This window comes from Seriola aureovittata, chromosome 5, assembly GCF_021018895.1.
Source record: "Seriola aureovittata isolate HTS-2021-v1 ecotype China chromosome 5, ASM2101889v1, whole genome shotgun sequence".
NCBI classification, from domain to species: domain Eukaryota; kingdom Metazoa; phylum Chordata; class Actinopteri; order Carangiformes; family Carangidae; genus Seriola; species Seriola aureovittata.
Window position 1 is genome coordinate 22,790,758 of NC_079368.1, and position 16,825 is coordinate 22,807,582.

A 16,825-nucleotide genomic window follows, 5' to 3' on the forward strand; every position below is an offset into this window, starting at 1 on the left:
CAACTTCATTTGGTGGCCTGAAATGTTCACTTAATCCCACATATATCATAATTAGGTGTTAACATATTGATGTTAACACCTTAACAATCTATACTGAAGACTGAGAGACTTTTCAGAAACTATAATTAAATTTCAATTCAAAAATCCCTCATGGGGCCCGTTTTAAAGATGACTTTGGTTCTCAGCTCGGGTGCTGTTATGTAATGTATATTCTGTATAACAGCGTTGAACAATCCACGCTCTTGAACCCAGCTCGCTCTTTACGTCATGGCGCATGGGGCGTGGCCTGTCAGTTTTCCGTGGTATCCCCACGCTTGTCTTTGACAGTAAGCCTTGCTAGCTGTCGCGCACTGTAATACCCGAGCCATTCTGACTAAGAGGCTAGTACCTGGTGATCTAATTTAACACAAGCCCCCACCTCAGGGACAGTTAGCTTCAGCAGGGCGCTCAGGACTCGCGCTAACCGGTGTTTGGCAGCCGACGAAGGGACGCAACAAAGATGTCTAAAGACACTGAAGGGAAAAGCGAGAAAATTATGGATATGGAGAGCAAGGTGCTGTGGTACCCGGACTCCAAGAGGAACACACAGATGGACAAGTTTAGGATACAGGTCAGCGGGGACTACGGACTTAATCTGGGTGAGTAGAGAAGAGGGAGGGACACAGACAAGGAGCCAGACAGACAGAGAGAGGGAGAGAGAAAGGGAGAGAGAGGGAGAGAGAGGGAGAGAGAGAGGGAGAGTAGGTGTGCTGGAATGGAAACAAGTCGGATTTTATTGAGCCCACGCAGCTGGATAGAAACACAAAAATAGACGGTGTCTCTCCCTCTGCAATGTATTTACATGTATTTTCTAACAGACAGTTTATTACCTCAAAATTGCCTCCGTTTAAAGCTGCTTTCCAATGCAACATTTCAAGCTAGCTGTTCTGCAGCCATTAAAAATATTGATGAGTCTGGCATCAAACCTACTCACCACTCCCTTTGTAATAATAAACAACATTGCAGCTCTGCTTTGCCTTAATGCGTGGATTTGGACTGTGCTAACAGAGCAGCCAGGCGATGCCCTAGTTTAATTGTCTCTCTGATAACGTGTCAAGGCAAACCAACAGGGTTTTGAAGGAATGATGAAAAACCTGGTCAGTCGAATTTCTTTTTCCAAATGCATCCATGCACATAAAAGAACATTCAAAATCAATCAACCTGAGAAGACAACACCAGTTTTTGGTCGAGCTGCTTGTAGCTCAAAGACACCTGCAAGCTTGTTAGTGATTTACCAGTAAGCATTAAAGGGGCATGAGCCAAAAAGACTGGAAACAACTGCTTTAAATTATATTTGCAGATCTGCCAGCATTTATTTTACTCACCCTGACCTCTGCTTTTCTCTCTCTTGGTCACTGGATGTCAATGAAGAAGCCACATCTTTGAAAACGCCTTGAATAAGGGGATTGTCTTGAAATGTAGATGTAAATACAAAGTGTAGAGAGAATACAGGCACTCGCTGATTTAGTTTAACTGAGATCACTTATGACTTTTGACATTTTGGCATTAATCTTTAAATCATGTGTGGAGATTATTAGTGTTAATCTCAGATTTGCAGAGCAAAAGGCCATAATTTGTAGAAATGTACTTTGGTTTAGGGTTTAGTTGATGGTGATTAGTGGAACAGGGCAGGTACACAGAGGCTGATTTCAACCAATGATGTTGTATGAAACAACTCTCCCTCCCTTTGCTAAATGAAGCGATGTCTGATCTTTTCTTACAAATTAATATTTTATTATAAATCTGTTGTAATCACTGGTTTTCATTCCTCTAGTTAACTACAATGACCTGTACCAGTGGTCGGTGGACAGCTACCCAGAGTTCTGGGCAGAAGTGTGGCGCTTCTGTGGAGTTGTCGGCTCCAAACCATATGAGGAGGTGAGTCCAACCTCTGCTGTCACATCATGTCCATCATAACTATAAGTAGAATGGTTTTGATGTCAACCCAAAATTCACCAGCCATATTCATCATTATAAAAAGAAGTAAAATCAGAAGTCTGGCAATGAAAATAGAAATAAAATCTAATTATTAGAATATAATAATACCCACAAATGACTCATAAAGATTCTATGAATGACCAGTGATTCACCTGTGGGAGTTTTCTCTTTTTATGTATTTTTCAACTTTGTCAGTCTGTTACATTCTTATTACTGACAGGTAGGATATTAACTCGCTTTAATGGCACATCTCAAACATTATTTTTAAACAGACATGTGGCCATAACCTGCAATTATTGGGCCACATTCATGAAGCAGAACAATTTCAAATTAAATTTAAGTGTATAAACTTCAGGATTCATCAATGATTCAAAATTGTAAAATAAAAAAATAAAAACAGGCCAGTACCACTTGGTCTATGCCCCCCACCTCTTAGAGTGGTATGTTCCATGTTGAGGCGGGTTTCTCTGGGTTCCTCTAGAAGCAAATTAAGTTCCAAAACAGGCGTACTGCATTTGTTTTGACTGTTGTGTACATCCATTGATCTGTAAGTACTATAAGTCCCATATTGATAGAGTTTCGTTGACATTCATTCCATTTTAAGATAATTCTTGCTCTATTTTCATGTCTGCTTCTCCTGGTTATGCTGATTGAGCCTAATTAAGAGCAGCTGGTGTTAACACAGGTGCAGAGCCTGTGCTGTAGTGTTCCTACCTTTGACATGCCATTTTCCATGATGTTTCATTTGAAAGAATGTTGCATTGTTTCTTTGTGGGTACGAGCCGTCAATAGGCCTGTATATCAATATTAATCATTTCTGTCTGTTTTTCTAGATGAGTCCTGGTATCCAGGCAGCCCACTTGTTATTTAAGCCTTCAGGTTACTGGGTTTAATTGTTTTTTTTTTGATTTTCTTACCTTTTTCAGAGACCACCCACACATACACATACAATAATGTGAATTTAAACTTTTAAGGTGTTTGTCTGTAAACGCTGTCAAGCCATTTGATTGGCAATCAAGTTTTTGCCACCTGGACTATTCATGATTTGACCTTTCACTTCAGTGATGGAGTGATTTTTCTGGAACCCAAGTGTATGAGGGAAGCCACAGTCAGCCTTTCGCTTTCTTTTAGTAAGAGTAAACTTTAGCCCATGAGTGTACTAATGCAAACATGATCTTATTATGGATTGTGGCTCAACGTAAGACCATGTTGATTTGATTGATATTTGATGGTTTGATTTTGTTTTTGGTTTCTAACTTTAAATCAAACTGCCTCTCTTTTCTCTTCCGTACATATGCAGAAATGAAAGAAAAAAAAACAACAAAAATTTGTTTCCCAAATGATTTAAATATAAAAATGACTAAATTACGTCATTGTTGTGCTATGAGTTGGTGAACAGTCGTTTATTTTCAGTGGAACGGAAGTAATCTTCTATTTTATCAAGGCTACATTAAAAAGCCAGTTGGAAAAAGGAAACTTAAAGTATCTTCATTTGTGTCCCCATTATTTAATTTACTGTCCAGCCTCTTAATGTTGCTTAGTTCCAGGATATAGCCACTCGGTGGGTGTGTGAGGTAATAAATTATGTCTGAGCTTATGACATTGAGCCATATTGTCAAACACACCCCTTCTGTACACATGGATAACACACTCCACGTCACATGCTGGCCAGAAGTTCTTCTTTTATCATACATTTTCTTAGCCACATAATCCTATCTTATGTCTGCAGGCCCAGCAAATATTGGATAGAAGACAGGGAGACAATTATTCAGTCAATCAATGTGTAACAGTGATGCACAGTGGGCTAGGCTGCGAATTCCCAATGTTGCAATGAATTTTTCTGACAAATTGGATGTCTTGCTGAAGTTTTGTTGCAAGTACAGAGTAAGCAAGTAAAGAGGAGACTGTAGAAGAGATATGTGTCTGATAAGTGTGAAAAATAACAAACATTATTGGCAAGGAAAGGTTGTGGTGTGAGTATTTGCCAGCAAGATCACCAAAGCTGTAAATTTCACAGCCTGGGTCAGTGACAGTGTTGTGCCTCTCCCCTGTGTGTCCTTGTTGTGTGTTTTTAATGTTGTGTACCAGGTGGTGGATGTATCCAAGCGGATCTCAGATGTTCCCGAGTGGTTTAAAGGGGCTCGGCTTAACTACGCCGAGAACCTGCTCAAACACGCAGACCAGGACAAAGTGGCTCTATACGCTGCAAGTGAGTATATGGAGTATGTGATGCTGATTTTAATAACTGTAGTATGTAATATACAGCAATATACAGTATGCAACAGTGCTGCACCTTAAGTGGTGCCTTCAGTAATCTCCGCTAGGAATCAAATCCCTAATCTTGGCAACGTTGACTCGATGCACAGAGCAAAAAGCGCACATGTTAGCACACACATTCATTCTTAAAGTCACACAACACAGCGGTGTTTTCCCACCTAAACACACCTTTACATATATCGTGCAGCGCCCGTTCATGTTTGCCTTACTTAGTGTTTGCACGTTCTGATGTTTTTTACAAGTTTGGTTTCTCCCTCCTGTGTGTGTTCGTCAATTGGGTGTGTGGGTTTTTCTTTGCTGACTCGCACAGATTGTGTTTCCTTGCCTTTTTATTTCATCTTCAGAATTTGTATTTGTTAGGAGAAGGAGATTTTTGGAGGACATGAAAGAGCGGTGTTGAGGGTGCATTTGAGCACAGCAGCGATTCAGCGGGGGAGCGTCAGGCTGCATACGTCACTGTGTTATAATAGCTGCTACTCCCTGCTCCACCTCTTAGGACTGTCACATACTAATGGATAGGCCATTCTTTATTGCTGCATGTGTGTATGTGGGAGAGTGGGCTCCTGCACAGACACATACACATGCACACAAACTACCTCAGAAGGTGGAGTCTAATTATGAGAGGGCCCATCAGTCACAATGCTGTGGAGCCTCTGTGAATGTCAGGAAACTATTACTTACAGACATAATAGGACTGTTGCTGTCTGTGCCTCTGTCCTGCCAGACTCTCTGCCTCTATTTATGTCTCCATCTCTGCCTCCCTGGTTTTCTTTTTCTTTGCTTTGGATTTGTATGTAATCATTAATAAGAACATAATTTTACAAAGTGGTACATGAAATCTAAAATGTCCAAATCAATCAAAAATATATGTAGATGCCTACAGTTTTCTGAATCATTTGAAATTTGCATAATATTAATCTCTGTTTCTCTGTCTAACTCTCTCTTCCTGTCTACCAGCGGAGGCAAATGAGGAGATTGTGAAGGTGACGTTTGGGGAGCTCAGGCGTGATGTGGCGTTGTTTGCCGCAGCCATGAGGAAGATGGGAGTCCAGACTGGAGACAGGGTTGTAGGTGAGTCTCAGATTTATTGTTCTCTGTCTATATATATATATATATATATTTTTTATTTTTTATTTCATCATGCATTGTTTTTATCCATGTTTACTTGCTAGCAGTTTGCTTCTATATATATATATATAACTTTCTTCAGCCAAGTGATTGCTGATTACTGGCCACTTATTTCTTTTTACCCCTCTGTCTTCTTCATCCTCTCCAGTCCTATTTTTTTATGTAAGTAAGTTCGATGATTACTTGCAGCCTGTTGCAGAACAAGTTGGACATTTTACCATTACTTGTGTGTGTCGGTGTGCACTGTCAAGGAGGGCTGGCCGTCTTGGCACAAATCGCAGCTCTTTCTGAATGTCAGCATTTATTTTTTTCAAAGCAAATATTTGTTTTTCTGCAAGGCACCACTGTAACAGGCTAGTCATACAGAGCCACGCGTTCTCCCACTGAGCAGTGCTGCCAGTGCAGTAACAATAGCTTTAATACATGTCATGCACATTTCCACACTCCAATATACGGCCGGTACATTTTCTGAAAACAGTTGAAGTGTCAAATGCTTTTAAGAGCTTATTTCTGTCACTTTCTTAACTTGTTGCCACAGCAGAAAAAAATTGTGTTTGGTGGCATCAAAATGATCTCAAAATACACATTCATACCAAAAATTGCGGACTATACAAAATTCGAATTTGTTTATTCGGCTATTATGAAGACTTTGGTCAAAATCATGGCTTTCTCTGCTGATTTTTGCATGAAATTTAGCATCAGCTTAAATCCAGCTCAATTCTGTATTGTTGAACTTCATCTGGTGCATCTGTTTAGTATTGCAGACGACTCTTCCTTCATTATTGGTCACATACAAGAACCAAATTACTATTATGTAACACAGTGACTTAACAAATTTTTTCATCTTTTAAAAAAAAAAGAAAATGGGGGGAGGGGAGAGATGATTTCTCAAACGAGCAGTTCCTCATTGCTTACTGTAAGAACAGCTCTGAGGTATGTGAATGTCAGCCTGAGCCTGAGTCTTTATCTGCCCGTGTCTCTGTTTCAATCTCTTTTCTCTGCCACTTTTCCCGTCATGACACAGAAATGCATATTGAGCTGTTTGTGCTGTGTTAGTATCAGGGGCTTCGGTTACACCGGGTTGTCAAACATTAGCATCTCACATTTCTGAGCTTTTCACTGTCGGAAGCAACGAAGCAAAGTTAGATTTAACATCTTTTCTTAAACAAAGTCTTTCGGTTTCATACCTTTGATGAGATGACAGATAACAAACACAGTAGTTCAGAGGTTAAAGAAAATGCTTTTTGGATTTTTTATTTTTTATCATTGTTCAAAAGCTGCGCAAGGGAAAACATCTGACATATGAGCTACAATGACCCAGAAATTTGGCAAAAAATGAAAGGATGAAATCTGCACAATCACAAGTGTGTAGGAAACATTCTGACCTCTGTCACAAAACTGAGGAGACCCTGAAGCTGTGCTGGGCATCTATATGTTGAAAAGGTTCCCTGCCTTTATTTAGAAGCAGCAATGTGACTAACATCTATGTTTGCTGTTCATGAGCTCATATTGAGCTACTCTGTCCAGGAATGACCAGGACATGTATGAAAGTTTGTGTGCGTTCAGAAGAAAGATGGATCTTGCAGTAGGGAAATCCATTAGCTAAATAACTTAAGCTCTGTGGGAATCTCATTTGAAAGTGGGGAGGGATGGAGCGAGGGACAGGAAGGGAGAGCAAGCTAGAGAAACAACAGAGAGAGAGAGACATCAGCTTTTTTTCTCTTACCAATCTAAAGACAAATCTGTGTGTGTGTGTGTGTGTGTGTGTGTGTGTGTGTGTGTGTGTGTGTGTGTGTGTTGTGTGTGTGTGTGTGTGTGTGTGTGTGTGTGTGTGTGTGTGTGTCCTCACTTGTGTGTGTTGTGTGTCCCCAGGTTGTAACTAAAAATGTCGTGTCAGTGTCTGTAATCCAGGAGATATATAAGCACTTAGCTGATGAAGCCAGCCAAGGTTTATAGCAGGACATGAGCCAGCCCAGCACCCACACACACACACACACTCACTCACGCACGCACACACACACATGTATTCTCTCTTTCGTGCACGTTTTTGTTCCATTGCTCTTCGCCTTGGTTCCGTCATCCTCAACGTCACCCCCACCCTGTTACAAAGCTTATGACCTTCACACCCACTCTTCATCCACCAGGGAAAGCATATTCTTTTAATTATGTGTCATCAAAAATACACGCTGTGCAACCAGAGTCTTAATGTTGACTAATATGAATGTGTAGTCGGTCATATGAAAGAAAACTGTAGCAGCATCATAACGTAAAATAATATGTAACAAACACATGAAAACTGTTTGAATTATAGAAATGACATGTCTGAAACTTCAACTCACGATGCAGCTGCTACATTTGAGTAACCAGCAGCACACACACACACACACACACACACAAACACACACACACACACACACACACACGCACACACACACATTCTGCTGTGGCACACACCCTTGCTCTGAGCGGGTGTGGCATGGGAGATGACTCAAAACACACTACATGTGACATGTGTCCTGTTTAGTATGGCTGTGTGTTATTCTAAATGAGGCGATAGTAGCAGAAAGAACAGTGTGCTGGTAAGAACAAGAAATTTAATTTCATTCAGATATTATTTTCTTATTTAGTATTAATCAAAGATGCTTTTACAAACTTATAAAAAAAAGTGTTATTTAAAAGACAAAATCTCAACTGACTCCACCCAGAGATTTCCAGATGACTTAAGAAATCTGTTCCAACAGTGATCCTGTAACATCTAAGTTCTGAACTTGGACTTGCTCTTTGTGGCCATATTAGCACCACAACACTGCAGCCATGAGGTAGATGTGACATAGCTCTGGTTAAGAGACTCTTCTCTTCTCTTCTCTTCTCTTCTCTTCTCTTCTCTTCTCTTCTCTTCTCTTCTCTTCTCTTCTATCCTGTTTGGCCTCTAGTAGCACTATGGAGCAGTGTCTTGTTTGTGTACACTTGTTTCTGCACACACACAAAGATGCACCTGCATTTCACAACCTGCTGTTGGTTTCATCCTATTTCATCTATTGTTATTTCATCAACACTGGTGTCGATAATGTGTCAACAAACACGATGTCAGTGAAGAAGCAAACTGCTAGCAAGTAAACATGGATGAAAACAATGCATGATGAAATAAAAAAAAAAAAAAAAAAATAGCATTGCATTAGTTTTATGAGGAAGAAGAGACACAATGGTGAGTAATGCTTTATGTAAACACAAATTTGTTTGTTTACATGAAAATTCCACAGAGCAAACAAACTTTTATTCATTTCCTAATCATTTTTTAACTGGCAGGCATAATCAAAGTTTTCTTAAATTGACCACAGAATCTCGTCACAGGGATTACGTGTTTTCCTCCAGGGCATGTAAACATGCACAATTTCTGAGCTGGTTTCAAAACAGCTGACCATATGTCACAGGCTTGTTTCTGTATCGATCTAATTACTGTTCAGTTCACATGACTAAAACCTGAATTCTAATGGGAAGAATCCAACAAAGTCATTTTTTTTTCTGAATCTTTCGGCATTGCTTTAGTCCTTGGGATTAATCTGTGTCATAAATTGGCACAATAATAAACAAAGAAACAAAAAACAAAACGAAACGTAGTAGCCGAATGTTAGAACAATAGCACAAGGATGGTGCATTTATGTAGAAGTAGTAAAGCAGTGATGTCAGTACCTATTAAAGTTTGGCTTTAAGTCAGTGGTTATCAACAAGAATGTGGACCTGTAAAGTTTTATAGTAGCATGCATGAGTAAAGAGATAGTACGGGCAATGGGTTGTCACAGCATAGCCAGATATAACAGTAGCCACGAAAGCAATCAGGCATGGGTGTTGTGGTGAGATTATGATCCATGACGCTATTTGTCCTGATCCAGTGTTGGAAGATAATAATTTATGAGTGTCTGCAGGAGTCAGTGTAGCAGGATGGTGATCTGTCAGCCCGAGGTGTCATCTGGCCCGGATCAGCTTCCTGGTTACAGCAGGAGTCAGCATAGCAACCAATTTTTAAAGCCTGATTAGACATGATTCACAGGAGGTGACAGTATGGTTGCCTTTTGCCTTTGACCAGTCGGACTGCTTGCTGGGAACTACCGGCTGTATTATAGTTTTATCACGTTAAGATTAGATTCATGTTATCAACAAAACAGCCCTGTGTTTAAAGGTAGCATGGGAGCTCCTGTGTGGAGTCCTTTGGGCAGTGGCCATTCGTGTACTCCTTCGTACTTAAAAATATATTATCTGTATTAAGGCTGATGTATGTCTGATGTATGTAATATAATAATGATTAATTAGTTGATCTTATGATCAACTGATTAACCATTAGTCTGATTTTTCATTTATTTTAGTCCTAATAAACGATTTTTCTTTTCTTTTTTGAATATAACTTTTGACTGAATAGAATTAGTATCTGACATTCTGTTCATTTCTCATTAGTCATGACTGAAGGGATGTATAGACACCAAGCATCACAGATAAAGTGTATAGAATATAGTAAATCCACCACTAGTGGAAACTGGAGTCATTACTCCTGCAGCACTGACATGCAGATTGTCTTTATTGGTATTGGCCAAAGTTTACATGGGAGTGAATGACTATGAGTAATGGTAAGAATTTCAATATTGTTCATCCCTGTTTGGTATTTTTCATTTTCTTTAGTGCATTTATCAGTAAATGTCTCTCTGATTTTCTCTCTCCCTCACTGACCGTCTGTGTAAAACCCATTCTGTCCTTGGGCACCATTTCCCATATTGTTAATAATGGAAGCTTCTCCCTCCCTCACTCCTCCTCCTCTTTTACACTCTCATTTTTCACTCTCTCTCCTTTTTAACCAGAGTATGCCATCTCACAATATTTTATTTTGAAATACACCCTACGTCTGAACACATATGTTTATAGTATATTTTTTTCTTTTATAAGAAAGACTCTAATGGATTTGCACTTAAACCTAATGTTTTTCTTCCTCTTCCTCCTCCCCTCTCTCCCCCTCCAGGCTACCTACCTAATGGTATCCATGCAGTGGAGGCCATGTTAGCAGCCGCCAGCATCGGGGCCATTTGGAGCTCCACGTCTGTCGACTTTGGGGTCAACGTAAGGATTCTGTTTTAAACTGTTTGTGGCTTGTATTTGTTTATTATTTCTCTATTTAATTTTCTCAGTAATTAATGTGCTGGTTTAGACAAAGCACCTATCAGCACCAGTAGAGTGCGTATTTGAGTACTACTGTCACAGTGGCAATTTTTATCTCTAATTTTCGCACAGCCCTTCTCCTTCTACTGAGCTGTCTTGTATCAGTTCTTATAGGGGATTCACGACACACATACACATAACAATATACATTGAGTAGAAAGGGAATGAAGTCCGTGAAGCAAGATGTCGTGTGTGAGTGAATGAGCGTGAGTGTAATTAACTTCATCCTGCAGCAGCTTCTTCATCAATGCTCCTTCTGTCATCTTGGTCTCTGCTTTTTGTTTTTTCTGACGTGCTACTGCCCCTTCTGGCAGATTAGAGAACTACTCTTACTGCCCTGATGTAAATCTTTCAACCATGACCACTCCAGGTTTTTGCATGCTAGTTAAATTCATTTTATCTCTCATTTCCTGGAAGGTATTTGTAGAACTGAAGGTTTTCTGCTGTTGTGATTATTTGCTTTTCATCAGTTTTACCTTCCTCTCTCTCTCTCTCTCTTTTCATTGCAGGGTGTCCTTGACAGATTTTCTCAAATCCAGCCCAAACTGATCTTCTCTGTTGCCGCTGTGGTTTATAACGGCAAAACACATGACCACATGGAAAAGCTGACCAGTGTTGTCAAAGGTTGGCAATCACATTTACTTATGGACTGACGTGTCTGACCATTCGTATTTCTACATTTTTCTTTCTTCTAAGATTATCATTCGAGGCCTTCGTCTGATATTGTTCAAGATGTTTTTGGTCTCTTATATAGCCAGTAAAACCTAGAAAGAATTTCTGCCAACCAGTGGAATGAGACAGTATAGAGCAAGATCAGTAGATTAAAATAAAGTAGGTCTACTGGGTTTTTACAAGTGTTCAAAATTGAAGAAATAATGCAGAACAGGTGCAGGATAGATGTACAGTATGAAGACGGATCTTAATGTGTTAGCACAGGAGCGCCCAGGGAATTACTCAGCATCATCGCTCCTTACTAAAATTCATTTCTAGTGACTTCAACTAAGAAGCAAAATGTGTTACATTTTTATGAAAATAACACTGGGATTCCTCTGGGAACCCTCTTGTTTTTCCATAAGGCTTTAGAGTGAAGAGAACACAAAGGCATCAGCTTCTCTTTCTCTCTCTGAAATCTAGGTCTGCCTGACCTAAAGAAAGTAGTTGTGATTCCCTACGCTCGCTCCAAACACGATACTGACCTCTCCAAGATCCCCAACAGGTGTGTGTCTGTGGCTTCAACCGCACTGAAATGATAAAACTAAGAAATGTTAATAGATATTTTTATATACGACACAGAGCAGGTCAGCGATATATTGTCTTCTCCATCTTCCCAGTACATTTATAGACGATTTCTTGGCGTCCGGGCGCGGGGAGGCTGACCAGTTTCCTCAGCTGGAGTTTGAGCAGCTTCCGTTCAGTCATCCTCTGTTCATCATGTACTCCTCGGGAACCACAGGAGCTCCTAAATGCATGGTCCACTCTGCCGGGGTAAGAAACACACTGGCTTCTATTAGCCCGCAATTACAAACTATGGATGGCTCTGCTTCGGTTAGTTTGTTGAGCTTGTACAAGCACAATATCTCACACAAACTGTGGGTCATTTTATAGAACAAATGTAGGAATAGTGCTGCTTGCATCCGTAAAAACAAACACTAGCTGGCCCTTTTTTCTTTTTTTTTTTTTAGCTATTGTGTTTCTTACTGCTCAACAGACCACAGCTGTAAACACATGCTGGTCACATATATTTGCAGAACTCTCCTGGGTTGAACTACGGTTTGATTTTCAGTGCACAGCATTTATATCAATACACACATGAACAATGTGTAAAGATGTTGATGCTCTCATAAAGGCCAGAGTCATGTTTTCATGAGAAGAAGAAATGATTTTGAGTGTAAATTCTAAAATGGAGAAAATAATCTCACCACGTGGTCCATTCTGAAGCTGTTCTGGAGCTTTCAGACATATCACATGGTCTTCATCAGCAGATAGAGTTTGCTAAGTTGTCGATGGCGAAATTTCCATTATTCTTTACACTTTAAGAATTTCCCATTCGTGCTGGTTCGAGGGCTGAAGTCACTTATTGACCTTGGACACAGCAGATGAGAAAGCAGTCTCTCCACATGGTCCATTTAGTAGCTGTTGTGGAGACATGTGATATCATTCACAATATGATCCAGATTCCGGTAAATGGACTGTACTTATATAGTGCTTTTTCTAGTCTTTATTACCGCTTGAAGCACGTTACAATACCCATCGTACCGCGCACACGCTGATGGAACAGCTCCCAGGGGCAATTTGGGGTTCAGCATCTTGCCCAAGGACACACGAAGTGGAGGAGCTAGGGATCGAACCACTGACCTTCTGATTGGTGGACGACCTGCTTCACCCCCTGAGCCACCTAAATAAAAGCTCCCACTTCCTCAATATCACAGCTGTCAGAGAGAAATCTAGACATGGTACACACATCTGACACATTAAGAGCAAAGCCACTGTTGAAGGTGAATAGATGAGATTATACCAAGCTGTTCCCATCACAGCAGCAGTGGTCAGCCATCCACTCGTCAGTTGGGTTTCTGTTACACTTTTCACCACACGATGGCAGCAGACCTCCATCAGCTAAAAGATTATTTGTTCTCGAAAGGGGAGAATGAATGACATTTTTTTTCCCTGCTACATACCACATCAGAGCGAGGGACAGCGGTAGACGAATGTGTGATTTCAAGAGTGCCAGTGCACTTTGAAGACTGAAACACTCCACATTCAAAATGGATTAACACACACAAATGTATTCACGCAGCTTCACGTAACAAGTCGTTCTCCCTCTCCGACACCTATTTTTATTCTTTCTTCTCTTTTTCAGTCTTTTACCCTCCCATCATTCTTTCAAATTGGTTTTTCTGTCCTTAACCTGCATGAATATTCTCCCTTTTCTCCCACTTAGTTCTCCTTTTCGGACTCTCATTAGGTTTATTCCTCTACTTTATTTCCTCTCTCCTCTAGCACCCTTTTATTTCTTCCCCTTGTTGTCTTCCTTTCTGTCCCCAATCTCGTTCTTTTGTGCCCCATCCTTCTCCCCATGCCGCCGATAATTGGACAGTAATGCGTTGGTGAAAACATTTTGTATTGTGACGCTGGCAGTCCTCACTGGCCTCTACCAATTAGCCCCGGCACTGTTATGCTTTATGCTTTGTTACGGCTCTGTTAACATGCTGTCAGCAGCAAGATGGCATGAACCGAGGGATGGGCACGGCAGCTGAGTCCTGCCAAAGATTATATGCACACACACACATATACACACACACACACACACACACACATATATGGACCACCTGTTTGTGTGAACAGCAAAAGTACACATAGGCTCAAATCAAAAGCACACGCAGTCACGCAGTTCGTACTCTGCACCAGCAATAATTACCAATCCAACTGTGATGGGTCGGTGACTGTGGGAGAATTCACACTTAACCCCAATTGCCCTTTTTGTTAAGAGGAGTGCTTCTGTGTGTAGAAGCCTTGTGTTCTGTGCAGCTTAACGAAGGAGTATAAAAATATTTTTGAAAAAACTTTATTAAATAAAGATTCTGTATTTGTCAGGATGAGTTACAAGTGTATCCGTCTGTCTGTCTCATTCCCTGTCAGAATAAAAGAACTATAGTAGACTAAAATCAATAAATGTAAATGTCACGGTCAGAAATATGAAATAAAAAACCAAAAATTAACAGTCTCTCTCTCTCTCTCTCTCTCCCTCCCTCTGTCTCTTTAGGGCACACTTATCCAACACTTGAAGGAGCACATTCTCCATAGCAATATGACCAGCAGTGATGTCATCATTTATTACACTACGGTAGGTCCACAAGCTTTTCACAAAAGAAAGAAGGAAAGAAAGAAATAAAGAAAGAAGGAAACACTCATCGTACTGAAAAGTTCTGAATCCTGATGCTCTTTCCACTGCCCACCTACTGCCTCACCTTAGCTATCTGCAGCGGTATAATATTTAATATTGTGGGGTGTTATAAATCAAGAGGCTGGACACAAACACACACACACAAGCAGGTCTTGTCTAAGGAGCAGCATTTAGTGCTGAAGGTCAGAGCTGTGTATAATTTCTATTTTTTATGATTGTTTCTCTGATAGCTTTGATCCAGACGTTCAGGAGGTTTTTAACGGCAGCCGGATTATCCACAGAATTGTCTTTTTGTCCAGAACTAACGGACCAGGGGATTAAAACCGGGAGACACCCCGAAGAAAGCAGTTTCACTTTAAAAATCAGTGATTGACTGAAGCAGTTCAGCGAAGACGGGTCAGTCAGGGAGGGGTTGGGAGCCGAGCTGCCTGACATTTACTAGGCTTTTTTCTCTGATAACTTAAGATCCAGACGTCTGATGACGATGAAAATCTTCATCAGGTTAAAATACATAGTTGAAAATGACCAAGGCATAAAAAGCGTATCTTAAAAAATGTGGCTTAAAATTAGATAAAAGCTCAGCACTGTGGACAATTTTCATGCAGTAGAAACAATACCATCATTATTTCTGGGGGATGGTGCCAAAGCCGTAGCTCAGCATGGAGCAACAAACAATCACGTGAACCGCAGACACATAATTCACAGTCTGCAGGGGTCGTCCGTTTTTTTACCCATTTTATCCATGTTGATGAGACACGATTGTTTACAGCAGATAAACTGACCACTCTGTTTATCTGTGCTGTTCATAGACTGGCTGGATGATGTGGAACTGGCTGGTGTCTGCTTTGGCAGTGGGAGCCTCAGTGGTTTTATATGACGGTTCACCACTAATGCCCACACCCGATGTACTGTGGAACCTGACAGACCAGCTGGGGTGAGTTAGCCACACACACATGCACAAATGAGCACACACTCACACACACACACGCACAAACACACTCACACACTCACACTCACACACACACACACACACACCTACACACACACACACACACACACTCACACACTCACACACTCACACACACACACACATACACACACACACACACACACACACACAGACACACACGTACACACACACACGTACACACATACACACACTCACACACAGACACACACACATACACACACACACACACACACACAGACACACACGTACACACATTCACACATACACATACACACACACACACTCACACACTCACACACATACACACACACACGTACACACACACACGTACACACACACACGTACACACATACACACACACACATACACACACACACACACACTCACACACAGACACACACACATACACACACACACACACACACAGACACACACACGTACACACATACACACACACACACACACACAGACACACACACACACACACACACACACACACACACACACACAAACAAAGGAGAAAAGCTGCACAAAGCGGCTGACAATATCTGAATTGCTCTGCTGTTTAATGCTTTCTGTTGAAAGACGATTTTATTTTAAATCCTAAAAAGAACCTTTGAAAACATACTCTTCTTATGAAGGGTTTTTTTGTCACCATTTATGTTAATATTGAGGTATTAATGATTGTCTGTACAACGTCTGACAAAAAACACAAACAATCTTCAGTACTTCGTTGCCAATACATTCACTCTCAGTCTTACGGTTCTGGATCTTCCACAAAATTGCAAGGTGGTTCATGGAATCGTGACTTATTTTTATCAACAAAGATGTGCTATTAAAGTGAGACTTGACATCAGCATATCTCCTGCGAAGCTACAATTAGCTTTCCTGACGGAAGAAGGTTGAGCTCTAAGAATCATTAACAGTAATCATCAACTTTTGGTGTTTGGTGTTTATGCAAAGACAAACAAAAATAATTTTTTTCCCCCCCTGATGTTCAAAACAAATTTCAAAACAAAACCATCCAATTTCTCTTCAGAAAGTCTCTATACTATACTCTCAATATCTGTTGCAGCTTTAATAGAGTTCAGTGAAGCCCAAGACGTGCTGCATTTTCAATAAGAGATTCAGCTCGTATTGGATGGCTATAAGAAGAAGTGTGTTTTTTTTTTTTCTTTAATATGTGGTGTTTTAGAAACAGACAAACAGAAAATATAGATGAAAAATCCGACCATGAAAGGAAAAGGAGAGAGATGCATACAGACAGAGTCAAAAAGAGAGCAGGAGCAAAGGCTTGGTAGGAGGGTAGAAGGGTATTCCTGGGAGATGTTGTTTTTTAACCACAGAATTGATAATGTGTTTACCTAATT

General features: G+C 40.5%; 1 protein-coding gene across 1 annotated transcript in view; it reads left to right on the forward strand.

Annotated features, from left to right (window-relative positions):
* The first annotated feature begins 308 nt into the window (after positions 1-308).
* The window catches only part of aacs (acetoacetyl-CoA synthetase), a 37,927-nt gene continuing 21,410 nt past the window's right edge, over positions 309-16,825 (forward strand). Inside the window, exons 1-10 of the mRNA XM_056376425.1 lie at positions 309-638; positions 1,814-1,917; positions 4,066-4,186; positions 5,212-5,325; positions 10,388-10,485; positions 11,094-11,208; positions 11,719-11,800; positions 11,916-12,069; positions 14,345-14,425; positions 15,295-15,419. Coding sequence (XP_056232400.1) covers positions 500-638; positions 1,814-1,917; positions 4,066-4,186; positions 5,212-5,325; positions 10,388-10,485; positions 11,094-11,208; positions 11,719-11,800; positions 11,916-12,069; positions 14,345-14,425; positions 15,295-15,419 — 1,133 coding nt within the window. The 5' untranslated portion in view covers positions 309-499. The remainder of the gene's footprint in view (positions 639-1,813; positions 1,918-4,065; positions 4,187-5,211; positions 5,326-10,387; positions 10,486-11,093; positions 11,209-11,718; positions 11,801-11,915; positions 12,070-14,344; positions 14,426-15,294; positions 15,420-16,825) is intronic.